This window comes from Nanorana parkeri, unplaced genomic scaffold (assembly GCF_000935625.1).
Source record: "Nanorana parkeri isolate BGI_ZX_2015 unplaced genomic scaffold, ASM93562v1 scaffold238, whole genome shotgun sequence".
Taxonomy (NCBI): Eukaryota; Metazoa; Chordata; class Amphibia; order Anura; family Dicroglossidae; genus Nanorana; species Nanorana parkeri.
In genome coordinates this window covers 1,048,417-1,075,164 of record NW_017306506.1, presented here as the reverse complement: position 1 = coordinate 1,075,164, position 26,748 = coordinate 1,048,417, and the positions used below count along the sequence as shown (strand labels likewise).

At 42.8% G+C, this 26,748-nt stretch overlaps 1 protein-coding gene across 1 annotated transcript in view; it reads right to left on the bottom strand.

The window, feature by feature from the left end:
• MRPS31 (mitochondrial ribosomal protein S31) overlaps positions 1-25,597 on the bottom strand; it is a 61,460-nt gene extending 35,863 nt beyond the window's left edge. The window contains exons 1-2 of the mRNA XM_018556452.1: positions 25,530-25,597; positions 23,780-23,935 (exon numbers count right to left, since the gene is read on the bottom strand). Of these exons, the coding sequence (XP_018411954.1) occupies positions 23,780-23,935; positions 25,530-25,597 (224 nt within the window). The remainder of the gene's footprint in view (positions 1-23,779; positions 23,936-25,529) is intronic.
• Positions 25,598-26,748: the final 1,151 nt, after the last annotated feature.

Here is a 26,748-nt window from a genome sequence, read left to right as displayed (position 1 = left end):
TTTCTTAAAGAAGAACTTCAGGGATTTTTTTCCTAAGCCTTGCAGTGGGACTATCCCTGGACTGCAAGGGTTAATTGCTCATTTTGTTCTTGGTACAAAAAAAAAAAAGTTACACTCACCCGAACCTCAGAGGCGGCTAGCTGCTACTGCGCTCCCTTCCTATGCTGCATCAATGATATGTCCCTCGGCATCCTCATGTCCTGGACTGGTCAGCTAGCCCTCTCTGAGGATCGGGTGAGTATAACTTTTTTATTTTTCCACCTAGAACAAAAGGAGCACTTAACCCTTGCTGTGGGGGGGGGTAGCCCCACTTCAAGGGTTAAGGGGTTTCTAAACGCTCACGTTTTTTTGCATAAATCTACTACTAGCAAGCTGTAGATATATGCAAAAAGTAAAAAAAAAAAAAAAAAACGCTTTAAAAGCGGGTTAAACTTACCTGTGTCTTCGCCGCGTGCTCCTGTCCGAAAATCTGGAAAATTCTAGAGCGGCCGCAAAGCATCTTGGGGCGGGCGTATGCGCAGTTCAGATTTTCGGCCGGGAGACGAGGAGAGACACAGGGTAAGTATATGGATACGTGCACCCACAAGCAGACAATGTGGGACAGGAAGTGCGAGCAAGCACAGAGGAGTCAGCCCTGGATCGGAGACCCGCAGCAGTGCTGGAGAGAAGGCTGAAAAGGACAGGAAAGAAGAGGAAGATCGTATTAAGAAACATCATTTAACTAACATTGGGGGAAGGAAAAAAATGTTTGCCTTTAATGTCAGAAAAAATTTCCCCGGAGCACTTTAAAATTTGGCTTCTGGAACAGAAACAGTTAAGAGACAACTATTTCTCTCCAGAGTCTTACGAGGGGGAAGAAACCCTAAAGCATAAACCCAAACAGGACACAATAGTAGAGTTGGGTGAAGCCAAGTCCCAGGGACCATGCACAGCATCTTGCAGGATTGCCAACTCCATTCACCCAGCAGTCTACATTGCCAGTCGCAGGCTACAAGGATGACAAGACAGAACACTGACATGGACTTGTAACATGCTCAATCCCATGCCTCTTTTTAAGTGTTTCATCCGATAAAGCCTTCTTAACATTTACACTAAGCCATTGCGCTTTTGCTGTGTTTTAAAGCCCAACTCAATCCAAACTTTCTTCTTTCATTCTTTGATACAGTGAAAATGAGTTAGAACTTCTGTCAGGTTTTTAGTTCTTTGTGTGATCCCAGCGGGGATATTTTCTCTCACTTCTTGTACCTGTGACACCTGCACCAAGAATGCGGGTTGCAGTTGTCAATAGTCTATCTGTTGTCAAAAGTTTTAACCGTCACTCCTGGTTTTTATTTTGTTCTTCCCTATGTCCTTGTTGTTCTTGGCTGACAGAAAGGAAGTGGAAATCTGCCTAATAAGGGCACGTGCAGCATTAACAGATGTTCTAACTTCCCAACTCTACCCAAAACTAAATTGAATGTCATTAACTATATTGGCTATATCTAATCAATGATATTTACCTAATAAGGCCATGCGGCAACAGAAATTTGCAATAAAGTTTACTTCAGAATAAAACTGCAAGCACAATTTTTTGCAATTGCACTGCACTGGAACCCACAGCATTGCGGTGCCGTGTGTTCCAGTGTGGGCAATCACAATGTGGGTGGGAGGTGCGTTTTGGGTGCCACTGGAATGAATGGCACTGCAACGCACCTCCCGCAGCAGAATTTGTCAGGCCGAAACCAAAAATGACTTTTTTCCCACCTTTTATCATTTAAAAAAAAAAAATTGTATTGTAAGCACATGGCGCTTGAATTGCTTCAGCCAGGGAATGACAGATGCCAGTAGCAAGATTCCGCAGATGGCAGCTGAATGTAAATACCTCCTCCCAGCATGGAGGAGAGAGCTGGGGGATGCAACCAACTAATCGATAATTAGAATAGTTGGCAACTATTCTTATAATCGATTACTTGATTAGTTGGTTGCAGCGCTAAGTACAAGCTTCAATAAACTATTCAAGCAGAATCCAGTGTGTGGCCAGCTTTTTTTCTGCTTGCATGGACTCATAATGGACCGAGGACGTGCTCCCAGTGGCAAGCACCAGGCTCATCCTTTTCTGAGGTGCCTCTTTTGTGTGTTGGCACACAATTGCAATGTGTTATGGCTGGTCCAGTGCAATACTGAGACCTACCCACAAAGATTTGTATATGGTTGTAACAGGTTTTGTGACTGACTTTTAAAATAAGAAAACATTTTAATGTACCGGTATACGTAATAAAAATATATTGAACGCCATAATTGTGTATGTGTAGTACCATTAACCTCCCACATTTGGGTGCTTTTTCTATGATATATATTACGGATGTGGTACCTTAACCTACCAAACAATATACAAGTACTAAGCCTGAAGAAACTAGGTCACAAATGGGTTACACCAGTGGGTAGCAAAACAGAGTGAACTCCATTACCTTACATAATTATCAGACTTCATTATACTGAATGAAGATGTTTCTTTGCTATGGCCACCTTAACACTCTGGAAATAGAAGAGCAGCAAAGAGGAAAAAAGAAATAAAAGTCTAATACAAATAAAGTTTCTTTTGAAGCCCAAATATCCTGAGCCACACACATCCTGTCCTGCCTGCATGGTCATTGTACATTTCCACTGAAACTTCTTGCGTTTTTCAGATTTTTTTTTTTCCCCTCTCTTTTCATTATAACATATTCTCCCGTTGCCGGAGCAACCCATTCCCTCCCCGTCCTTCGCACCGCTTCCCCCACTGTTTCGAATTCTGACTTGGCATAAAGGTTGCAGCTGCCATTTCAAATATCCGCAAGCATGCCAGCATCTCTGACCTATTTTAATTCAGTTTACATCTTAACTCAAGTGCAGGATGGCAGGGAAAGTACATGACTAGTAGCTAGACAGATGAAATAATGCTGTGTCACCGTCTATCTTTCACCTACTGCTTAAATAAAACTAATGGAACAATTGAAAAAGTTCCTTGGCTGCAGCTGCACAGGCTGGAGCAAGTTGGATCTGCTTTGAGCGGCAAGCTTAAAGAAGTATTTCAGGCATTATAAACATTACTAATACAGTAAGTTTAAAGCTGAACCCGGGGCTTTGTGTATTTTCTTCCAGATCTGTGCAATAATCTTGTGCAGGAGCTTCCTGTAATAAAGACTGGTCCACCACTGCTCTCTCTTGTGCAGGGTGACCGGTCTTGTCTCCGCCCCCTCCTGCAGTTTTCTGCTGCTGGGCCCCTCCCACAGCTCTGCTGCCTGTACAGGCTATGTGCAAAACAGCAATGATGTTGTCGCAACTTTTACAAAAGTGATTTTTGGGTTTGCAAATATATTTTGCTGCACACACAGTGGGTTTTTATCCTTTGTGGCTATTGGGAAATCTATTCAAATGAAAGTTTGTGCCTGGGGTTCAGCTTTAAAGAGGAAATAAACCTTAAAGTTTTTATACTTCCTTTTTTGACTTTGCAAATCATGCTCTGTGCACGGATCTTCTACTGAGCATTTCCTATTTATGCACCAGAGTCTTACCTGCTGATGACGTAGGCCACATCCCACTTGGGCTTAGTCTATGGCTGAACATGCAAGCATCAGCACGTCAGCCTGAGACCAAATCAAGAGCAAGCAGATTAGGACAGGGGTAGGTAACCTCAACACTCCAACTGTGGTGAAACCACAAATCCCATCATGTCTCTGGCTCCAGGAGTAAAGTCCGGCTGTCAAGAGTCTTGCAATGCCTCATGGAATTCATAGTTTCACAGCACCTGGCAGGCCCGGACTGGGACTAAAAATAGGCCCGGGCATTTGAGACTGAGCAGCCCAATCACATGACTCCAGCAGGCCCCGCCCCATCAAATCCAGAGGCTGAGCCAAACAAAATCGAGGTTGCATTATAGTTAAAGAACTGTGCAACACCCACCTAGCACTAATTCTGTGTGGCTCAGCCTAATTGTTTTCACTGCCCAATAGCCAATCCGGGCCTTGTGGGAACCCCTCATAATGGGCACAGTGGGTGTGCAGACCCAGAAACTCAAAACAAGGATGGTGGGCGCCTCTCATAATGGGCACAGCAGGTGTACAGATCCAGTAACTCAGCACAAAGATGGTGGGAACCCCTCATAATGGGTATTGCAGGTGTACAGACCCGGGAACTTAGCACAGGGAACTCCTCATTATGAGGGAACTCCTCATAATGAACCCAGCAGTGTACAGCACCGGGAACCCCTCAAAATGGGCACAGCAGGTGTATAGACCTAACACTAACTATTACCAACAGCAAAAACAGTGGCGGACCTTAGGAACAAACCCCCCCCCCGGGCTGTAGGGGCCCCGCAGAGCCCACCATAGACCCCACACATAGCGGAGACCCTACACAGTCTACCTGAGAGTGACCCTGCAGAGCACACCATTGATCCTGCACCGCCCATCTACCACTCTCTATGGTAGACTCTGCATGGTCTCAGGTGGGCTGGTCGCCGGGCCAGTACGCCCCTCTACAGCACTGCACCGCACAAAGTGGAGTGCAGGTGGCCGGACCACTGGCTAGCCGGCCGGCCGGATGGATCACAGAGATCACTCTTTGGCTCTCACTGCCCAGCTCGTCGCAGGCAGATATACAGCGTTAGAGCAGGCCAGTGCAGGGCTCGGAGAAGGCTGATACATAGCATCGGGCAGCCAAGTGCCCGACGCTATGCATCAGATATAGCGTGACGGCCGGGCTGAACACAATAAGGCTGACTGTGTTCGGCCCGTCCCACCGGGCAAGTGCCCGGTATGCCCTACGGCCAGTCCGGCCCTGGTGTTCCAAGGTTGCCTACCCCATGGCCTAGGGTAACAACGTTGCTTCTACCCAGATGTACAATCAGTGAGCGTTAGGATCACCAGTTAAAAAGAAAGGAACAAAATATTTAAACAAAATAGAATACTAATACACCCACCACATCTAAGGACTGGTCATATATGTAATTTCTGTTCTTGGGTTTACAGATATTTAAGGAATGGCAGTGGAAAAGAAGCACAGGATATGGGAGCTGGCAAGTTGCCAAATATGAGTGATAATTACTTTTACATAATTTTCTTGTAATGGTAAAACAGCATATGTGCAATCTAGAAACTCACAAACTGGTTGATTTTGTATGTGTCTACCCCCCTCAACTAAGGTCCAATTCACATTTGCGGCAGTCTCACAAACTGCTCCATGAGACTCATGTTAACGGCTGCGGATAGGTAGCACCACTGCAAGGGTTAATAAACGTTTTGCCTCCTATTTAATCAGGCCATAAACGGGCAGATATCTCCCAGAACACAAACAAGGAATCGACAGAAATGTGCCGACAGGATCTAAGCAAATGCTAGAACCCGCTGTGAACATCACTGGCAGTGCAGGTTGGGTACTTCTAATACTGAAGGATTACAGACTTCCTATATGGCTGTTATTGCTCTGAAGGACAGGAAGCTGGAGGTTAGGGGGAGCCGAAAAACTATGCTGGAAGTCAGGAGCCTTACTTGCTTTTATATGGCTGTCTATGGATTAGCTATAGTCTGCAGGATTCCTGGCCTGTACAGTGCCCCCTGTTATCATTTTAACAAAACCCCTTTGTTTGTGCAGACACAAGCTTTACCGAGATCTGAATGTCAGCCTTGAGGCATATTTATACCTCATTTGCAATTATTTACTTTTCTAGCTGGTGTGAACAGAGTAAACTCTGTTCCTATCTCCCTGCTAACACTGCAGAATGAACCAAGGACAAGGCTAACCGTGTTTTATAATTAGCTTTAACAGGTTAGAACTGAAACAACCCAAAAATTATACTATACCCACCGCTGAGAATCCTGTCTCCTCCATTTAAAGTGAGTAAATTATTACCTTCAATTGACTCATTCTGAAGACTCTGCCACACAGGTTCTGAATTGTATAGAATGTGACTGCCATCTGCAGGGGAAAGTTTAGCACTTTACACTATGTATACAGAAAAGGGAGAAACAAATACAGTTTTGTAACGTGCTCACCTTCTTCTGGCCTTCTTCTGCCCAGAGCACTTTATCTTACTAAGCCAGATCTCTTCACACCGTGTTGAATCAACAATCATATTAACTGGGCCAACTGACCTGAGATTTAGACACGGTCTTTCCAAGAATCGTGTAAAATTACACTTAAAAGGGAACTTTATACATACGTTTTTCAATGATGATGAAAGTTATGTCCAGTGGCCTCTGCAATAGTATAGATGCACCAGAGCTGGCCATAAAGAATTATGTACAGTGGCCTCTGCAATAGTATAGATGCACCAGAGCTGGCCATAGAGTATTAGGTACAGTGGGCTCTGCAATAGTATAGATGCACCAGCGCTGGCCATAGAGAAGTATGTCCAGTGGGCTCTGCAATAGCATAGATGCACCAGCGCTGGCCATAGAGAAGTATGTCCAGTGGCCTCTGCAATAGTATAGATGCACCAGCGCTGGCCATAGAGAATCATGTGCAGTGGCCTCTGCAATAGTATAGATGCACCAGCGCTGGCCATAGAGAATCATGTCCAGTGGCCTCTGCAATAGCATAGATGCACCACAGCTGGCCATAGAGAATCATGTACAGTGGCCTCTGCAATAGCATAGATGCACCAGAGCTGGCCATAGAGAATCATGTACAGTGGCCTCTGCAATAGTATAGATGCACCAGCGGTGACCATAGAGAATCATGTCCAGTGGCCTCTGCAATAGCATAGATGCACCAGAGCTGACCATAGAGAATTATGTATAGTGGCCTCTGCAATAGTATAGATGCACCAGAGCTGACCATAGAGAATCATGTCCAGTGGCCTCTGCAATAGTATAGATGCACCAGAGCTGGCCATAGAGAATTATTGTTCTGCAGCGATCGCCAGCTCTCTGCAGGATGTCAATGCTGGCCAACCCAAAGCAGGCCGGGACAGTGAAAAGCTGCAGAAATCTTCATCTGAGGACAATATTTTTATTACGTACATGAAGATGGAAAGAGGAAACCTTTATGGGGCAAGTAAGGTTACTCTCACAAACTCCAGGCAAATGCACAGTTGAAATTCCTATACAGTATGTGAACTCACTTAGCTGCCAAAAAATTTATAATTCACTTTAGGCAATCTTCTAAACAAGCCACTTCTACCAGACAGCACTGCAATGTCACTGACCCCTATTGCAGTTAAGCAGTAAAGACTGGTCAAAACTCACCCCAATCAGCTGACTAGACAGTCAGAAGAAGAGTCATCACATTAAGTCCTCACTCTCCCCTCTCCTATAAGCATGCTTTCAAGGTTACATGCATATTACACGGGTATACATGTATATATTTTCTGTGTTCTACCTGCCAGCTGAATGAAGAAAATATAACAGATTCCTCCATCAATGTTTATGAGCATGATTGAGGAATCCGCCATATTTTCTGATGGCCACTGTCGAAATACCCAAACGGAGCCAGCAGCCAGGAATTTTTCAACCGTCTCCTTCGATCAGCTTGACCGAGCGATGCCACCAGTGGCACCCATTGTGTGAATTCATCAGGAACCAGATGAAATTCAATATATGTATACCCAATGTAACACAGTGTGCTGTAGCAGAGCCAGACTTGCTCACACTGCTGCCTCTCTCCCACACTGGGTCCTGCTGTGCAGAGTAATGCAGATATAAAGAGAAAATCATGTAATTATTTTAACTGTATTTAAAAAGACATTTGAATAATGCTTTTTCAGATGAATTCATAACTTCTTAACAGTTTTAATATCTGCCTGGAGTGCTTTATTGATATGTAAATTATTAGAACTGAGTATATTAAAAATGAAGAAGACATATGGGAAAAACAAATATTTACCAACAGAGCTAACTTTCTTCCAATAATTTCACAGATTAATGATAACTCTGAAGACGCCCTGTTATAAAACACCCACCACTACACAGGCTACTGAGTATGTACCCTGGTCTGATACTAAAATGGAAGACATTCGCAGCAAGGAAGGCTCTGTGAAGCAGTGACAAGTAGTAGATCTGGTGATCTGCCCTAAACATGGACAGTTTGGGGATGGGAGGGGGTGGCAAGATATTTGAACCCACACTGAAGTGAATATGTTAATGACCTGGAAATAGTGTGTAGTTCAGGATTGTCAGAGTGAAATCTGAACCCTTAAAAAGTAGTATTAAACTTTTTTTTTTTTTTCAATAATGAATCCAAATCAAGTAAATATACATTGTCCAGCAAAGTAAAAGTTCAATTGTTAGGTAGAAGTGGGATAGGCTTCCCTGAAGAGAAGGGTTTTCAGGGATCATCTAAATGCATGTAGGGTAGGAAATAGCCAGAGAGATTGGGGAAGAGAGTTCCAGAGGATGGGAGAGGCTATGGAGAAGTACTGGAGGTGGTGAGGGAGAGCAGGAGGTCTTGGGAGGAGAGGATGATTTGGACAGTATTTTGAGATAAGGTTGGTCAGGTAGATTGAGGCAGGGTTTTGGACAGCTTTGTATGTATGTTGTTGTTGTTGTTGGTATTCTTAATTTTTTTTCACTGACTGAGTGGAAGCCAGAAGAGGGATTGGCACGAAGGGGTTGTGGACAGTGAGCAGTTGGTGAGATGGAGGAGTCTGGCAGGTGCATTCATGACAGAAAGAAGAGGGGATAGCTTGTGTAGAGGTAGGCCAACGAGGAGAGAATTTCAATACTCTATCCACTTCATTCAAAGCTCAACCAGTTCTGACAAGGCGCCACTACGACAACAATCAAAGTGCTTCTGCTATCTAGAGAACACAGCAACTGTACTAAAATCACTCCTTTTACTCTGAGATTAAAAAAATACAACGCAGACAGATTTATTAGGCTTTTGACAAGTAATGAAAGAGTTGCAGCCTCTTGTGCTCCAGTGTTCCAGAGGAACACATCTGCAAGCTCAAAGAATGGAGTATGTTACAAATAAAAACTTTCATAACTGACTGAAGAGTACTTTCAAACTTGCCCTCTCTTCCTTAAGCCTTGCGCAGCCCTGGTGAGCAACATAGTATGTAGCTTCATGTAGGGATGCACCAAAATTTCGTCTGCCAAAACATTTTGGCCAAAAATGGCACTTTTGGGGAATTGCCGAAAGTAACAGGATGGCCCAAAATTCAGTATATCCCCAGCTTCTCTCCTCCCCACTGGGCACCGGTCTGTGTGCCTTCTGATGCAGCAGCCGGCACCCAGCGGAGAGGAGGTGTACTTTCAGATGGCTGAGCAGGCGGTTACAGCGGTCAGGATGCTGAGCAGTGCGGGGTGGTGACAGCTATTATTATAGGAGGAAGAGCTCTCCCCTCCCAGCTCGGCCTCTTGTGTCAGGATGGAGAACATGCAGGGAGGTGACAACTGTCATCGTTATAGGTAGGGATGCACAGATACCAGTGCCGTTACATGGCATTTTCAGGTGAACTACAAGGGTTGCAGAGGTTGCAGCTGGGACCGGGCCCTGGCATTCCACCACTGTCCTAAAATAATTAGTCTGTATTGTTTTAGAAAAACTGTCACATGACACTAAACAAAAAGGTATCAGTAAATGGAATCTGTGAGGACAAGTATTGGTACAAATCATACATTAAAACAAGGATGCACAAATTCCAGGAGCCCTGGAGCCAATGCTCCTTACAAATGACAGCTGCCTCCTAACATTTGAGTTTTTCTCTAGTCTAGTAACTGGAAAAGTATCTGTACTTGGTATCTGTGCATCCCTAGTTACAGGAGGTGGAGCTCTCCTCCCGCCTCCTGTGTCAGGATGGAGAGCAAGAATTGGAAGAGAGAGCTGTGATCTCTGCTCCAATCAAGGGAAGGCTGAGCTCTCCTTCCCCTCCGCCCGCTCGGCCTCCTGTGACAGCTGATTCAGGATGGAGATCGGTGTACAAACTCTCACCGATCAGCTGATTGTTGAGTTTTGTAAAAGAAACTAGACAAAGTGTGCTTACTATGTCCCAGTTATGAATGAATTGGAAGTGCGCTACATCACTTCCTGTTCATAAATGATTGTGGATATAGTAACTTACACCATATTCATAATGTATGAATGGGCAGGAATATGAAGTATAGAGGCATCCTGTTTATTCATAAAAGGGGCTGCAGAAAAAGAGATTTAGGACTCTGTGTCCTCAATCACTTTTTCTTTTTTTTTAAAGGAAATGTTTCCCTAGAGCCCCCAGCAGTAAAAAATAAACACAATAAAAAAAAAATTTTTTTAAAGGTTGGAAAAATAAATGTTAAAATTCTATTTTGGTGCATCCCTAGCTTCATATTATTCTGCATTGCTGTATAATGTATTGCTGGGATTTGTAGTGCTCTATAGCCAGTGGTATTCTGCATTGCTGGGATAAGTATTCCTCTATAGACGGTGCCTTTCTGCATTGCTCTATACTGTATTGCCGAGATTTGTAGTCCGCTATAGCTGATGGCATCCAGCATTGCTATATAATGTATTGCTGGACTTGTAGTCCCTCTACAGCTCGGAGTCAGTGGTAGAACTACCAGGGTTGCAGCTGTGACTGGGCCCTGGCACTCCACCACTGTCCTAAAATCATCAGTCTGTATTGTTTTAGAAATATTGCTTAAAAAAAAAAAAAAAAGGATCGGTAATTGGTATCGGCGAGTACTTGAGGAAAAGTATCGGTACTCGGTCTGAAAAAAATGGTATCAGTGCCTCCCTAATGTTTATATTTTTTAGGACATGGAAGGCTTTTATTCTGTACTTATTTTATGATAGGCTGACAAATACTTTAAAAGATTTGTTCTATTTTTTTTAGTTAATTATTATTGCTAATGTCTCATTTACACAGCTGCACAGGGTAATGTTCTGTGTCAGCCCAAGTGTGTTGCACCAAGGAGTGTATTTCTGAACCCAAGAGCTGCAGAAGTGACAGCCTGGTTTAAGCACTACTGTAGCAGCAGCACAAAGCATTGGCTGGCAGCTCTCAAATGGACATCGTTTATTAACGAATCTTTGGCACAGGGCATCCTTCTGAGGAATATCAATATAAGGATTGTGGACAGAAAGGGGTTCACTTTTCCTCTTCCGAAACAACATGAAGGCAGTCTATAAAATCTTACCCAATACCATATCCCAAAATAGAGAATGCAGCAATGGCACGTGGCATGTAAACTGTTCATTGTAAGGTTTCCACACTTGTATTAAATTTGTATGAAGTTTTCCTTGTTCTTACTTGAAAATGATCATTTACTTACAGCCACTGCTACCAACTCAAATCAACACAACGGTGAGTGCGTGCTAACCAGCATCAATGGAGGAAAACATTTGATCGTTTAATTTATTCAGCCTCACAAAATGAATCATGACATACTTTTTCTTGGGTTGCTTGACACGGGCCTGCTGTTGTACACTTTCTTTTCGGATATCCTTTGAAGACTTGATTTGCATTCCAGAGAGAACGTCGCTGATAGAGACACAGAAAATTAATGACAAAGAACACTTGAGACATAAACCAAAATTTGCAAAAATCTTTTATCTACCAAACATGGCCAATAATTCAGAGATGTTCATTTTTGTGAAAAAAATTAAAGTGACACTAAACTCCTTAATGAACAAAAATGTATCTTATTTGTACATCATTCACACCTAGGGGTTTGCGCTGGTGAGTTGTTATTGCACCATTTAGTTTGCGCGATTTAAAAAACGCACAGTTTTCAATGCATAGAGATGTCTATGGGACCCAAACCATGCGACAACCGCCCGAAAATAGCGCCTGCGCCTTTTTGCACGACAGGCAATTTCGAACGCGTGTGATATCGTGCAGATAAATCAACTACGTGTGTACCAGCCCTGAATTGGTGCCGACGCTGTCCTTCCTTCTGGAGGGGGCTACTTTTGTTCCCCATGGTCCCAGTGTGTGTTGTAAAGTACTCACCGCTCCAAGCTCTCTTCTGTGGTAGACTACGCTTTATGCTTTTTCTTTCCATTGATAATATAATGAAGCAGCCCATAATTATATACCCATAATGCTGTTAAATGAAGCTGTAATCCAGGCAACCGGCTAAATATACAGTCAAAATAGATATACAGGAACTGTTTTCCCTGACAAAGGATTTCTAATTCTGTGCAGTCACTCTTGAAATTCAAGCACCCAGCCAGACAGCAGAAACAGGTCCTCAACCTCCACTGTGGCAGCAGAATTTGGACAAGGACACCTTCCCAGCCTGCCGATTGGGTAATGGCAAAGCAGCCGCATACTGATAGTCATAGTTCTGCTCACTCTGCGCTCTCCACCAATCAGTATGTTTCGTGTCAGCACAAGTGAGTTGCACCAGAGCCTGACTGGCTACTTATGCTGCCCTTCTTTTCCTTGTAAGTTATGCTCTGCCAGCATGTGCAGGAGGCTAATATAAAGAAGAATTCCAAAACCTGCACAAGCTGCAATTAAAAAATAAATGTACTTATATATTTCTATATTTCAATATTTTTATTTTCATAAGAACATAAGATTACAATAACGGCCATAAATCAAACAGAATATTCCCTTTCGAAGCAAAGTTGGCCAAAACAAGGTTACACATTCAGGTGTAAAACTATAACAAACGGTAAATACATCAGCACAAAAAAACTGTTAAGGAGGCCATAAAGGTGACAAACCAACGAGGCGCACCTCCGACCATGGCATATCCGACAATAGAATCATAACAAGAGAGCGACCAGTTAGAAGGCGACAATTAAAAAGTGAAGAGTGTGTGGAAAGAGAGCATCGGTGAAGCAGCACAAAAGAAATGAAAAGTAGAGAAAAGGGAAAGAGTAAAGTAAAAAATGAAAGTGGGTAGATAGACCAGCAAAGCAAATGAACAGAAGACACCAGTATGGTGAGAGGGAGGGGGTCAAACCCTAGGAAAAAGGGGAAGGCCCATCAAAGCCACTGTAGATGTTCAAGAACCTTCTATGTCTATCATTCATGCTTGTCAATCATAATATTGTCTACCCTTTGCTTGACTTCCCTAGGGGGAATACCCTGTTTTCGCCAATTCCTGGCGATAGTTAGAACGGAAATTGTTATAGAAGCATGCAAGAAGGCCACCCACGGGTACCTAGATATTAAATAGAGTTTTAAAAAGATGAAAAATTTTAGCCCAAAAATAAATCACAAACGGGGCACGCCCACTACACGTATAGCCTGTCACCTTTAGAGGCACAAACCCAAAAAACACTTATACGAATAGCTTGTATTGAAATGTGCAATACGGGAAGGGACCATGTACCAAAGCATCATCAATAGAGATGCACCGATACCAAGTACCGTGCTCGATACAAGTACAGATACTGTTCGAGCTCCAAGACTAGAGTAGAGATAAATTCAAAAGTTAGGAGGCAGCTGTCATGTGTAAGGAGCACACGGAACTCCTGGGATTTGTACATCTCTGTTCTAATGTATGATTTTGTTTTTATATAAATATATATGTGATGCACCGATACCAGCTTTGCGAGTACAAGTACTGGTACTTGCCGAGTACTTACAAGTACAAGTACTGATACATTTTTATTTGTCATGTGACAGTTTTTCTAAAACAATACAGACTAATGATTTCAGTAGGGCTGCAACAACTAATCGACATAATCGATTATAATCGATTATTGAAAAAGTTGTCAACTTTTTCAATAATCGATTAATCGGCTTCCGATCAGTTGGCCCTGTTCACGGCTCCACACACGCTACGCGCCCCACCTCCTCCACAACTCACGCTCACCGCTGCCAGATCCGCCCGCCGGCATCCACGCTCTACACGCCGCACCTCCTTCCCGCCTCACCGCCCGCCCGCCCACATCCAATCAAATCCCAGCAATAATACATTATACAGTGGTGCACTGCCGAATACCACTGGCTATAGAGGACTACAAAACCCAGCAACAGTACATTATACAGCGCAATGCAGAATACCACCAGCTATAAGGATTTGTTGTGCTCCTCTATAGCTGGTGATATTCTGCATTGCGCTGTATAATGTACTATTGCTGGGATTTGTAGTCCTCTATAGCTGGTGCCATTCTGCATTCATTGCTGTATAATTTTACACTTTCCATTTCACTATATTGCACACCACACTTTTTTTTTTCTTTCTTTTTTACTTCCACCGCTCCAAGCTTGCTCTTGTGATGGACTACAACCTCAATACAAACTAGTAGTCCCATCACTGGAGCCATTTTTTAAAACCTTTTTTATTGTTTATCCGATTAACCGATTAATCGAACTTAATAATCGGCTAACTAATCGATTTTGAAAGTAATCGTTAGCTGCAGCTCTAGATTTCAGGACAGTGGTGGAGCGCCAGAGCCAGGTCCCAGCTGCAAACGCTGCAACCCTGGTAGTTCTCATGAAAATGCCAAGTATCTGCACTGGTACTCAAAAAGTATCGGTGCATCCCTAATCATCGTTAGTAACATTAGCTGAACATATAGGTAATGAGCCCCAAATCCTCCCCTGACCTACAGAGATGAAGATCAACCTCCTATTGGCCCACATATGCATGTCGAGAATGATGAGGTAATTTGTTTAAGTGCAAAATCTAATGTCAGGATGTCCGGCGAGGCATGACCGGACACACACCGACTGCCCCATGTGGTTCAGAGTCTAGGACGCTACTTGACTTGGCAGGGCACTTCTTTGTTTTCTGCCTCTCATTGAGAGTACAGATGGATTTGCACTTTCTGAGGTATTTGTCCTCGGCATAGCTACTTATGACCTACTATGCTGGCTCTTCATGTCTAGTCGCTACAACCCCGACCTCTTGTTCCACTGTCTGGGAGAAATAAATCCTTCCCTCCCCTTCTGGTTTTGATGTTTCATGCAGACATCCATTGGCTTCACCTAGGATTGTTTTATTCAGACTACTATCCTGATGAAGCGTTTTATATACGCGAAACGCGTTGAAAAATCCATCATCAACTATTCCTTGGGTTCAAGTTAAAGGATTATGAATTATTCAAACCTTATCATGTATTGTATGTGATGTGTTCAATGTATATTTTCAAAGTTACACATCATGTAATCAACTGAATCATGTTAATTGTGTTACAATTACTTGGACTCTGGAATTAGGTGGTTATTGGAGGTGTCTATGCTCATCTTTTATCATGGCCATTTTCTTTTAATCATGTAATCAATAAAACAATACTTTTTAGCCAAAACTATTTTTTCATGAATTGCCGTTTCTGGTGCCTTAAAAACCCCACTTTTCTCATCCTCTATTTTTTCCATTATACAGAGCTGATATCCAATTTAAAAAGGAAGCTCCAAAACCCCACTTCCGAAAGGACAAAATTCAGTTATTCCCATGAGATAGAATCGAAAAAGGGCGTTGTTGTCCAGAGAAAGAAGATAGCCAGGGACTCGCCCAGAAGTCAAGGCATGCACTAGATAGTTTCACGTGTATTATCCACTGCCTGTCTCGGAGGGATGAATCCAACCTGGTCCCTATAGATAATGGGAGGAAAGTATTGATCCCATTAGCTAACACCTTAACCAGTATTTTATTATCTATATTCAGGACTGAAATAGACCTATAGTTGCTAGGATCCAAAGGGTCCATGTCTGGCTTAGCTATCATAGCAATGTACGCAAGGGAGGTAGGAAGAGTGAAGTTTTTGGCCATCTTTTAGAGAATAGAACATATTGGCCAAGTGAGGTGCTAAAAGATGGGATCATTTTTTATAATAAGGTGGGGAGAATCCATCTGGGCCCAGGGCTTTGGAAGACTTCAAATGTTTTAATAGAAGCCAACACCTCTTCCGTAAAGATTTCAGAGTTGAGTAAATCAATGGATGTTTGGAAAAGAGGTGGAAGGGAAACTCCCTGAAATAAAGCTTCCGCCACCCTTTCAGCCCAGAAAGGTTCTATGGAGTTGTAAAGGGACGCAAGATTATCTCTAAACAAACGGATAATCGCTTTTAGGATTTGCAGTAATTTGACTTTGTGCGTGTCAAAGTTTCACAGGGGCATGGCGACAGGGAAGGGTATTCAATTTATGAACGAGCATTGAACCGGGTTTATTTGTCCTACAATACAATTCATGACGAGCTCAGCGGAGATTCTTTTCAGCTGTGGTCTAATATTAGGTTAAGCTCCGTCTTGACAGAATTAAGTTGTGGCAATAAATCGGGATCCTATCTTTGAAGACAGATTCCAAATGGTCTAGTATAAAGTAGAATGCCCGAATTTGCTCATTCCGTTCCCTTAAGGCAGGATGCTAATTCAAGAAGATGACCCCTCATGGTTAATTATATTTTTTAATGAATGCAAATCTACATTTATTTTTATTTTTTGTCAGTCTAAAAAGATATAGTCTCAGTTATACATAAAGGATTATGGTTGTCACAGCTTTGGGAGCTCACCCAGTCAGCTTTGGCTTTTATAACCTCCTGTCCTCCCCACAACCAGCGGTATATAAAGCTGAAAAGGTCCTCTCTTTGATTACTTGTCGTTGGAACCGACAAATGATAAACTATAAATGATAACTATATATTTTTGACATGATGCATGACAAGCAATGCTTAGGTTACCCTCTCACTACTAAGGCTGCATGCACAGCTGAGCGACACCTACTATGCGCGTCATACACACATTTTTTGTGAGAGGTTTTTGCGCGATTTACACACGCATGTTAAGTTGTGCATTTTTGTGAGCAGATTTGGGCACATCCAAAAATAATTGCACACAGCGCTTTTTCAAAGCGTTTTCTATTGAGTCTATAGGGACAAAACGCGCTGAAATCTACCCCAAAGTAGCTCACTATTGTGCACGACAGGCGTTTTTAGGCATGCGACAAAATGCAAAGGTGTGAACAGGGGCCATAGATAGGATGGGATTCCTGGGGTTGATCGTTTTGTCGCGCTGAATTAGCTGCGACAAAACGCCTAGGTGTGAACGGGGCCTAAATGCTGGAACATACTTCTAAAAGATCGCAAAGACTAAAACTGGCCATAAACTGATCTAATTTTGTCTGTTTCTGTCAGATATTGGATGAAAGTCAATCCATGGGTGGCCCTCTCGGCACCACCTGGCTCAACAAAAGTTGATTTTCTTAAATGACTTTTGTCGACGGAGGTGGAAAATTCTGCGCCTAACAACAGTGACTACAACCAATAAGCCGCAGTCACCATTTGTTTATTCAGAGAGCTGCAAGTGCCGACTTCTATGCTCTTTAGAATTGATGGAGGAATTGAGTAATCTTATAGTGTATGTTCAGCTTTGGTTGTAAGCAACCAACCCATGAAGTTCAAACTTTCAGATTTCAACAGTTTGACTAAGAAAGTCTTTGTAAGTTTGCTCACTACTGGTAACACAGAACATGACAAGACACATTTAACCCTATCTTGGTCATCATATGTCATACCCGCTGCCAGCAAAATGGGGACCAACCTATGTGCAGCACTACCGTGTTTCCCCGAAAATAAGACCTACCCCGAAAAGTAAGACCTAGCACTATTTTTAAACATTCCTGTAATTTAAGACCTACCCTGAAAATAAGACCTAGTTTGGGGGTGGCCCAGAGAGCAACCAGAGTACATGGCGGGGACTAACCGCTGCGCCGCAGCTCCCGCATGCCGCCCGTCACAAAATCAGCAGACACCTGTCTGCCTCAGCCTTTGCTTAGAAAGCTGCTGCCGGGCAGAAAACTACATTTCCCAGCAGGCAGCAGCACAGAAAGGAACGTATGGCCAGTGGGGTCGGAGTGAGGTGACTGAGCGGTCCAGCCTGGCAACGAGATTGGTGGCTCCCTGGTGGGGATCCCACAGAGAACTGTGGATGGCATCAGAGAGGAGAGCTCCAGGACAGCTGCAGCCTGCAGGTATTGTGACAGTATTTAAAATAAGACATCCCCGAAAATAAGACCTAGTGTGATTTTTTTGGGGGAAAAAATATAAGACATTCTCTTATTTTCAGGGAAACATGGTAGGAGTCATTTTATTTGAGAAGAGTGCCATTATGTTCACTACAATCTCCACTCCAATGATTTATGGAGACCCCACAGTTACAGTTTACAGGGTAATACAATAAAATAAACCCTAAAAGCCACAAATAAATACAAAGTATCTAGAACCTTTCTAAGATACAAAGCAACAGTGACACCAAGTGGTTCAAATAGAAACAGATCCATTTTTTGCTAATAATACAATTCACAGCAGTACTACCTTTTAAAACCAGGTAACAGTCACACTTCGTCACTTCCATTACAAAGAAGAAAAGTTGGAATAAATTGATCTATTTTTTATTCTGTATCTTTGCTATAAAGCCATCCGTTCTTGATAGGAAGATGGCTACTGGGGAATAGATGAATGATTTGTACGTGTCCATTTGCCGTACTCAGCATTTCATGTAAATACTTTATGTATTACAATGAATGGGTGCAAATCCCACTGTTCTAACAAAGTTATTTTTTTGCCTCTAACTGATCCGCCAAGTGAAAGCAAATCATATCAACTGGACCTGTGGTCATTTTGCATCTTAAAAGGAGAAGCATTGGGAGAGTAAAATATACCCTTCCCAATACTTAGAGCCGATATTGGACCATTCAGCTGTTTCCATATACAATATATTATCACTCACTGTCTCCTTCATGCAGAGAGCAATGACTGTCAGTCACTGTTCCCTGCAGGATTTTCCCCTTTCCCTCTCACTGGAGGGACAGAAATGGGAGGGGTGGGCACAGCTGGCTCTAGACAGGTTAAGCCAAGTGTTAGCCAGGTGGATCCCGACAATATTATCTGCCTTGCAGCACTGGGGGTCCCTAGTTCAAATCCCGTTCCGGACACTACCAGCATGGATTTTGAATGTTTATCCTGTGCTTGCGTGAATTTCCTCCGGGTACTCCAGCTTCCTCGCACACTCCTAAGACATGCTGAAAGGTACATTGGCTCCTGTCTAACTTTGCCCTGTATGTATGTGATATAGGGATCTTAGTTTGTAAGCTTCTCAGAGGCAGGGACTGATGTGAATGTGCAGTATGTAAAGTGCTGCGAAATTATCGGCACTACCGTGTTTCTCCGACAATAAGCCACTGTCTTATATTTTTTTTGGCTTGAAAAAAAACACACTAGGTCTTATTTTCGGGGTAGGTCTTATTTTTTTGTAACGTACAACAATCCACACTTATTCATGTACAACAGTCTACATATATTCATGTACAAAAATATACCGTACATTTATTCAAATACAGTCATGTCTTCTTCTGGAACATCGTCATAACTCTCCAAATCCTGCATTCTGGCCTGATTTTCTTGTGACTCCATTTCCTGTAGAATCATTGACCCCAATCTCTCATGTCTAGCAATAGAGCTCTCCTTAAATGAACACTTCAAGAGCAATTTGGTAATCAATCGCTGGCCAGAATGAGCGAAGCGCGCTTTTGCTATCGACTCCTCGATTTGGTATTACTCCGCCTGCGACAGGAGCCGGCGCTATAGAGTAAGCATCAGCTTATGCGGCTCTGCTCCCTCCGCTGCCACTTCGCTTCCTCTAGCGCTGGCTTCGTTGGCACCGCTGATTCTCTCTCGTGGCTCTTGAAGTTCCCCCTTATGCCCCCACCGGCCCTGGGAAAGGTCACAACTAGGTCTTATTTTTGGGGTAGGTCTTATTTTCAGGGAAACACGGTACATAAATACCTGTAATAAGTAATTAAGTAAATATTGTCGGGATTGTCCTTTGCTGCAGCGTGGCTCGGTGCTATCAGCATATAGAGAGCAGAAGCCCGCTATATGCTGAGGTTGGGTCACAGAAGTACATTATTAAATCTACTCCTGTGACCCAAAAGAGAAGTAAAGCCAAAAAAAAAATCACTGGAAGTTGAAAGCAAACTATTCATGAACTAACCCCCTTACCACTGCAATCTCCAAAGTCCCAAAATGCCATGAAGGAAACATTTACTGCAAGAAATGTCTAGGCTTTTAGTAGTGGTCTGTTCTGTGAAAGTACTAGCTGCCTAGCTGTTATAAAAGCTTTAGTACGTATTAAGTCTGCAGAGCAGGAGCGGCTTGCAGCAGGACATTTCTCTAAGCACAGGTTTATTTTAATACGGTTTTTCTTTTAACAAGGAATCAGCATTGGTTATAACTGTTGTTCAGCACCTCAGGACATGTGACAACACACGATTTCACAATTTAGGAGAAGCAAATGGTACAGGTTTTAAAAACATACGGTTCTCGTCCAGATAAGCCTTTCCAGGAGCTGTCTGCCCACTGCCCCCCTCCATTCAGTAAATGATTTACACAGAGGTGCCACAAGAGTATTTGCTTAACAAACCCCCAAGCTGTAGATAGGACTCTAGTTAATCAGAGCATTCTTTCACATTGCAATTCCAATGGTCACCCTAAAACAAAACTCCAGGGAAAACTCATTTTTAACCCCTGCAGTGGGGCTACCCGCACACTGTAAGGGTTATCTGCTTATTTTGGTCCAGGGCTGAAAATAACAGCCTCCCTCCTCCTGCAGCGATGGAATGTCCCTCTGCGTCCTCACGTTCTACACACAATGTATGGAACTTGATGGGTTACGGGACTTTAGACCGATACAGCGGAGGGGGCAAGAGGCCCCAGGGACCAGTCTAAGAGGAGGCCATCTCAGAGGATCAGGTGAATATAACTTTCTTATTTTCCTCCTTAGATGCAAACAAGCACAGGACCTTTGGATACAACCATAGGATTCAAGAAGCAAAATGTGAAAAGTCTAGACTGAAAAATGTGTCACATTACTGCCATAGATTTTGTTCTTGTCAAATAACAAACCCACATCCTGTAAATCGTGCCAGAGGGAATCATGCTCGGTAAATGTGCCCAAATAAATGAGGGGCAGTCGCATGATTCAGCATGATTCATGTCTGCATGTCAGTTATTGGAGAAAATAGCACCGAGACACGGTATAAAAAACTTAGTCCAACCAACAATTGTTTTCCTTCATAAGCCAGAGCAAGAGATAAGCAGTGTTGTTTCTGCAAGAGCTTCCCACATCCTCTCAGCACAGGCTAAAGGCCAACACTCTGCCAAACCCATTCATGTTTAGGAGCCCATCAATAGACACAGACACCTAAGATGGTGCCTGCACATGCAACTGCTCCCTAGCATCTACAGGTGAAACTCGAATAATTAGAATATCGTGCAAAGTTCATTTATTTCACTAATGCAACTTAAAAGGTGAAACTCATATATGAGATAGACTCATTACATGCAAAGCAAGATAGTTCAAGCCGTGATTTGTCATAATTGTGATGATTATGGCTTACAGCTCATGAAAACCCCAAATCCACAATCTCAGAAAATTAGATTATTACATGCAATCAATAAAACAAGGATTATACATAGAACAATATCGGACCTCTGAAAAGTACAAGCATGCATATGTACTCAGTACTTGGTTTGGGCCCCTTTTGCAGCACTTACTGCAATTACTTTTGCACGATATTCTAATTATTCGAGTTTCACCTGTATAGTATGAGCACAGTAAAGGCCTGTGTCGGCCGGCATATGATGCATGCCTTTGGCATCAGTCTGAGATGCTTCTGAGATCATTCAGCATTCATTTTAGGTGCATTTGACCTTCGTCAAGCTGCTTTGCATTCCCAAAGACTTGCATAAGAAGGGAGGCAGTTCTGAGGTGCACAAAAGCCCGTCAACAGAGTTAGTCTGGGAAGGATGTTAAAAGGAAGGTACTGAAATCTATGAGAGAAGCAAGACACACAGAAGGAAGACAGTGTGCTAACTGGCTCGACATCAAGGTGAACCAATCTTCTCACAAGGTCTTCCTTTTCCTTGAAGATTTACACTGCCCTGTTGCCACGTTCTTATTGGCTAGTTAGTTCATTTGTTCGATCAGGGAAACACTGACAATGAAAGCAAGGGCCAAAGAATAGAGGGGCTTCTCAGGTGCACAGGATTGAATATTAAATTCTAACAGAGGGTAGTTGTTGCACGTGTTTAAGCACAAAAGCAGTTTGCAAGCATGCAAATGGTGACAGGCTTACTTTAACTACTTGAAGAGCGGGGTAATAAACCCCGTCCTGGCCAGGTCATTTTTCAGCATACAGTGCTGCGGTACTTTGACATTTATTACGTCATGCAACGCTGTACCAAAATTAATTTTATATCATTTTTGGCCGGACAGATATAGATTTCTTTTGGTGGTATTTAATCACCACTGGGGTTTTTATTTGTTACTATATAAAAAAGGAAAAAAGTACTGGAAATTTTTTGGGGGAAAAAAACTGTTTTCCCTACGTTTTATTATGAAACATTTATTACCCAATTTTTTTTCCTTCAAATTGGGTAAATAGACACCAAACAGGTCAAGCACTAAAATTGCATGCACCCGCGAAAACGCAAAAAAATGACCATATCATAATTGGCCATGGGCGATGCTTTAAAAGCTTTTACCGATAATCAATTTAGTGTTAACAGTGATTGATGGCCATAGAAATACTACTTGCGCTCCGACATTCACGGTGATTTTTAACATGTGTGGCCCAATCGTCATTTCATGCGTAGGCCCCCCCTGGCGCTTATGTGTATGCGCCAGGGGGGACTTTTTTCTTTGATACATGCATACATGTGTATTTTTTACACTTAACTTTATTGCTAACAAGCCCCATATGTGATAGCACAGACACAGTGACAGGTCCTCCTTATTAAACCCCTAATGTCACCTAAGGACCCCAAAGATGCTAATAAAGCAGAGATCTGCTTCATGAGCTTCTTCTCCAGCTACAGCAGCCAGACAAATGATAGTCTGAAAGTGGAAGTGATTAAACTCACATCACTTTGCATTCAGTGATCAGAGGGGAGATCAGCCAGTGAAATGTGCTGATCTCCCCTCCAAGCCAACCACAGAGACCCGCTGTGCCAGAAGACAGCAGAGCCTGGGATAACCAGTAGCTGCGGCGGAGGGGCAACACTTCCAGCACCCCTCCCTCACCGTTCCCACACTATAAAAGTGATTGGGCAACTCTATAGCTACCCGAACGCTTGTATATTTCAAAGTCTTCAATTTGTCAACCTGCCCACCCATTCTAAAATAGCCATCACTCCAAGCTCGCTCTCGTGATAGATACAAATTAGTAAACTAAACATGAGATTATAGTCCATCATAGGAGTGAGCTTGGAGCGGTGACTACTCTATAACACACAAAGGGACCATGGGGAACAAAAGTAGCTACCCTCCAAAAGGAAGGACAGTGTCAGCACCAATTCAGAGATGAATTTGAGGATCTACAGCTGAGTGATACACAAATAAAGTACATTTCTGTTAATAGTTAGGCCTCATTTACACTGCCGCGCGTGTACGTGCGTATTGTACCATATGCAAATAAATGGCTCCATACACACAACCGCGTATGGAGCCATATATATTTGCGTAGCGTATATATGCGCAAAAACAGAATGGAACAGAGATGCGTCCGGGCAGCGTATTTCCGCGCACATACGCGTGTTTATGCGCATATACCAGCACATTATAATTCCATTACCAGTGATGCATTCTGGGATTGCATATAGTGCACGCATATACGCTCGTATATACGTGCATAGACGCAATATACAATTTTGCTTGCGTTGTGTGTGAATGAGGCCTTAAAAGGTTCTTGAATGCAATTTTAACTCCTAAGTTTAGTGTCACTAATATTTTCAAGTGCTGTGTTGTTTTTGCAATTTTTTCATTGTATGTTTTATATTAAAAAAAATTAAAAATAAAATTAAAGAAAAAAACATCTGATTTAAAAAAAAAAAAAAAAAAGAAGAAAATGTACTTTGTAAATCAGGTAATCCCACTGCTAACCTGATGTTCATCCCTTCTTTCCTCTGTGTTTCGGCCATTTGCTTGTGTAAGCGCAGTTGCCGCAGAAGCTCAGATTCCACTTGATTTTTTTTGTTTTGGAAAGTTGATGCAACAGCAGACACCGCAGCCTCCATTTCAGGACTCACCTCCTTTTCTCTAAAACACAAGAGGAAACAAGCATTACCAGCACTGACAACTTATTTGTGGGGAGAAATATTATGTAAATATCCTCCCAGATTGTTGGCAAATTTTTATCATAAACTGATTATCTGGTACAGCACAGATTGATTTTTAAATTGTGATAATTTTTAGTTTTTACAATAAACAAACCATCGTATGCCAAGATACATAAAATCTCAGGTGACATAGAGCTCTAGGTTTCCAAAAGTTGTCAAATCAATTCTTTAAGGTGAATTAGCAGAGTGTAGACTTGAATCAAAAATCCTGCATGTAATCAATAGGCTAAAAAGCCAAATGCACCCATTCCATAGGATACAACATACATGGGTTGATCAATAAATGTATGCATAGCATATATGGGGGGAAAAACATGAATATAATTGATTTTTATTTATTAGTTTTTACACCAAAATATGGTGTTGCAGCTAGTGATCTCACAGGGATCTCCAGGAAGATCCACAGAGTATCCCATATGATTAAAGGGGAAGTATTAGGAGAGTAAAACAAAAAAACTCTTCCCAATATTAAGAGCCAGTGTGCGACACTGCAGCTGTCACAAGTCGGCTCTATAGATCGAGAGCTGAACGATCACAAACCACTGATCACTCAGCTCACGGCGTCTCCCTGCACAAAGCAGTGACTATCAGTCATTCCTCCCTGCAGAGATTTCCCCCCTCCCATCTCTGTTCCTCCAGCACTCATTGGAGGGACAGACAGGGGAGTGGGCGGGCACCACTGGCTCTAGCTCTAGAGAGGCAGAGCCAGCTATCAAGCAGCGTGATGGATCCTAACAATATTGTCTGGATCTTCCCCAGCTGCAGTGCAGCTCTGCAGTGTTAGTAACCTGCTATATGCTGAGTTTTGGGTCACAGAAGTAGATTAGCAAATGTATTCCTGTGATTAAAAAGAGAACTAAAGTCAAAAAAGGTCTGGCTATTATTCTCTTTTAAAACATTTTTTTCCCAATTGAGAAGGTGAACCCTTTTTTCCTCCATTAGGGATCCCAGCCAGAGGAGATGAATAGAGAATGTTTGGCAGGCTTACTTTGGACAGTGTGTGTTTAACTTGTGTTAAAATTGAGAGCCAGAAATTCATTTTTAATCATTTAGTTTGAGCATTTTTATTTAAATATTTCCCTACTTGTGGGCACTAATGAAAGGGTTAGGGGTTGGACGGCCACTCAACCAGTTAACCAGGGAGAGAGCAGCCAATTACTTGTCCCCCCCAACGCAGATAGGATGCACATAAACTACCCCCTTGCCAGCTGATGGCAGATAGTCCAGCATTGCATGTGATTTCAGCACAGCAAGGATGTGGCTTCATGAGACCAGTCATCTGCTGGGGAACAACTATGAAAGAACAAGGATTTGGGTATTTTTGCCGGTATAGCCCCTTATACAGTTCTGCAGCCATACCACTGCTTAAATAAAAAAAACACCACACATTTATAAAGCACAGTGATGTGTTTTATGAATGTGTTCTGCACCAGGACTCTGAAGCTGGTGGAGCACAATATAAATGGATGGAAATGTTTAAAAAAAAAAAAAGTGGGGAGACCTGTCAAAGTCACATGACTGGCTCCAGTCCAATCATGGAGCTCTCTGTCTTCCATTGAGCAGAGAGAACTCCATGGAGCATCGCTGTCTACACGCTGCAGCCCAATGTTCATGAATAGGATAGACCACGGTGTGTGCTGTAGAGCTCAGTATAACGGAAAGCGTATATCGATATCTGCTCTCTGCTATAAATGAGAAGAAATAAGATGCTTGCTTTGTTTTTATTACCGGGATATTTTAGGTTGTATTTTCTTAGATAATTTAAAAAAAAAAAATAACTATTAACCACTTGAAGGCCATAGTGTTTCACCCCCTTCCTGGCCAGGCCATTTTTCAGTATTCAGCGCTGCCGTACTTTGACTGATGTTTATTCCGTCATGCAACGCTTTACTGAAACGATTTTCATACCATTTTTTGGGGACAGATAGAGCTTTCTTTTGGTGGCTTTTATTCACCACTGGGGTTTTTATTTTTTACTATATAACAAAAAAAGTACCCTAAATTTTTTTAAAAAACATGTTTCCCTATAAAATGTTATGAAACATTTTTTTTCACCCCAATTTTTTGGTAAAATATAAAAGTCGGGGTCACGTCGGGTAAATAGACACTAAACATGTCAACCTTTAAAATTGCGCGTGCCCGCAAAATCGCAGAAAACGACCGTGGGGGGGGGCGGCGCACACCCGCAGATCCTGCAAGCGATCGGGCGTCTCTAGAGACGCCTGACCGCTTGTATGTAAACAGCCATCGCTGGCTGTTTACATGCTGACGGTTTTCCCTCTCGTGTGCGGCGCTCAGCGCGGACACGAGAGGGGGGAGGGGCAGGACGTCTTAAGACGCCCTCCCGCTCTGAGCAGACGTCCATCTGGCCGTTCACAAACGGCCATGGACGTAAGGTAGTTAACGTATTTGTGTTACCACAAGTTACCTACCCCATCCATCAATTCACCACTTGTGGACATGACCACGTGGTTTATGGCTTAAGATGTCCCTGTAACCTCCTCTACATAGGACGCACGATACGCCCCCTCCGCAAACGCATAGGAGAACACAGAAGGTTCATTGAAAAGGGTGAATTTGAACACAACAAAAACATAAAACAACTTCAGGTCTTTATCATTGAACAGATCCCCAACCACCTATCCCCACCAGAAAGATTCCGCCAGCTTTGTGGACAGGAAACGTACTGGATTTACAAGCTGAATACACTGTCCCCACATGGTCATAATGAAG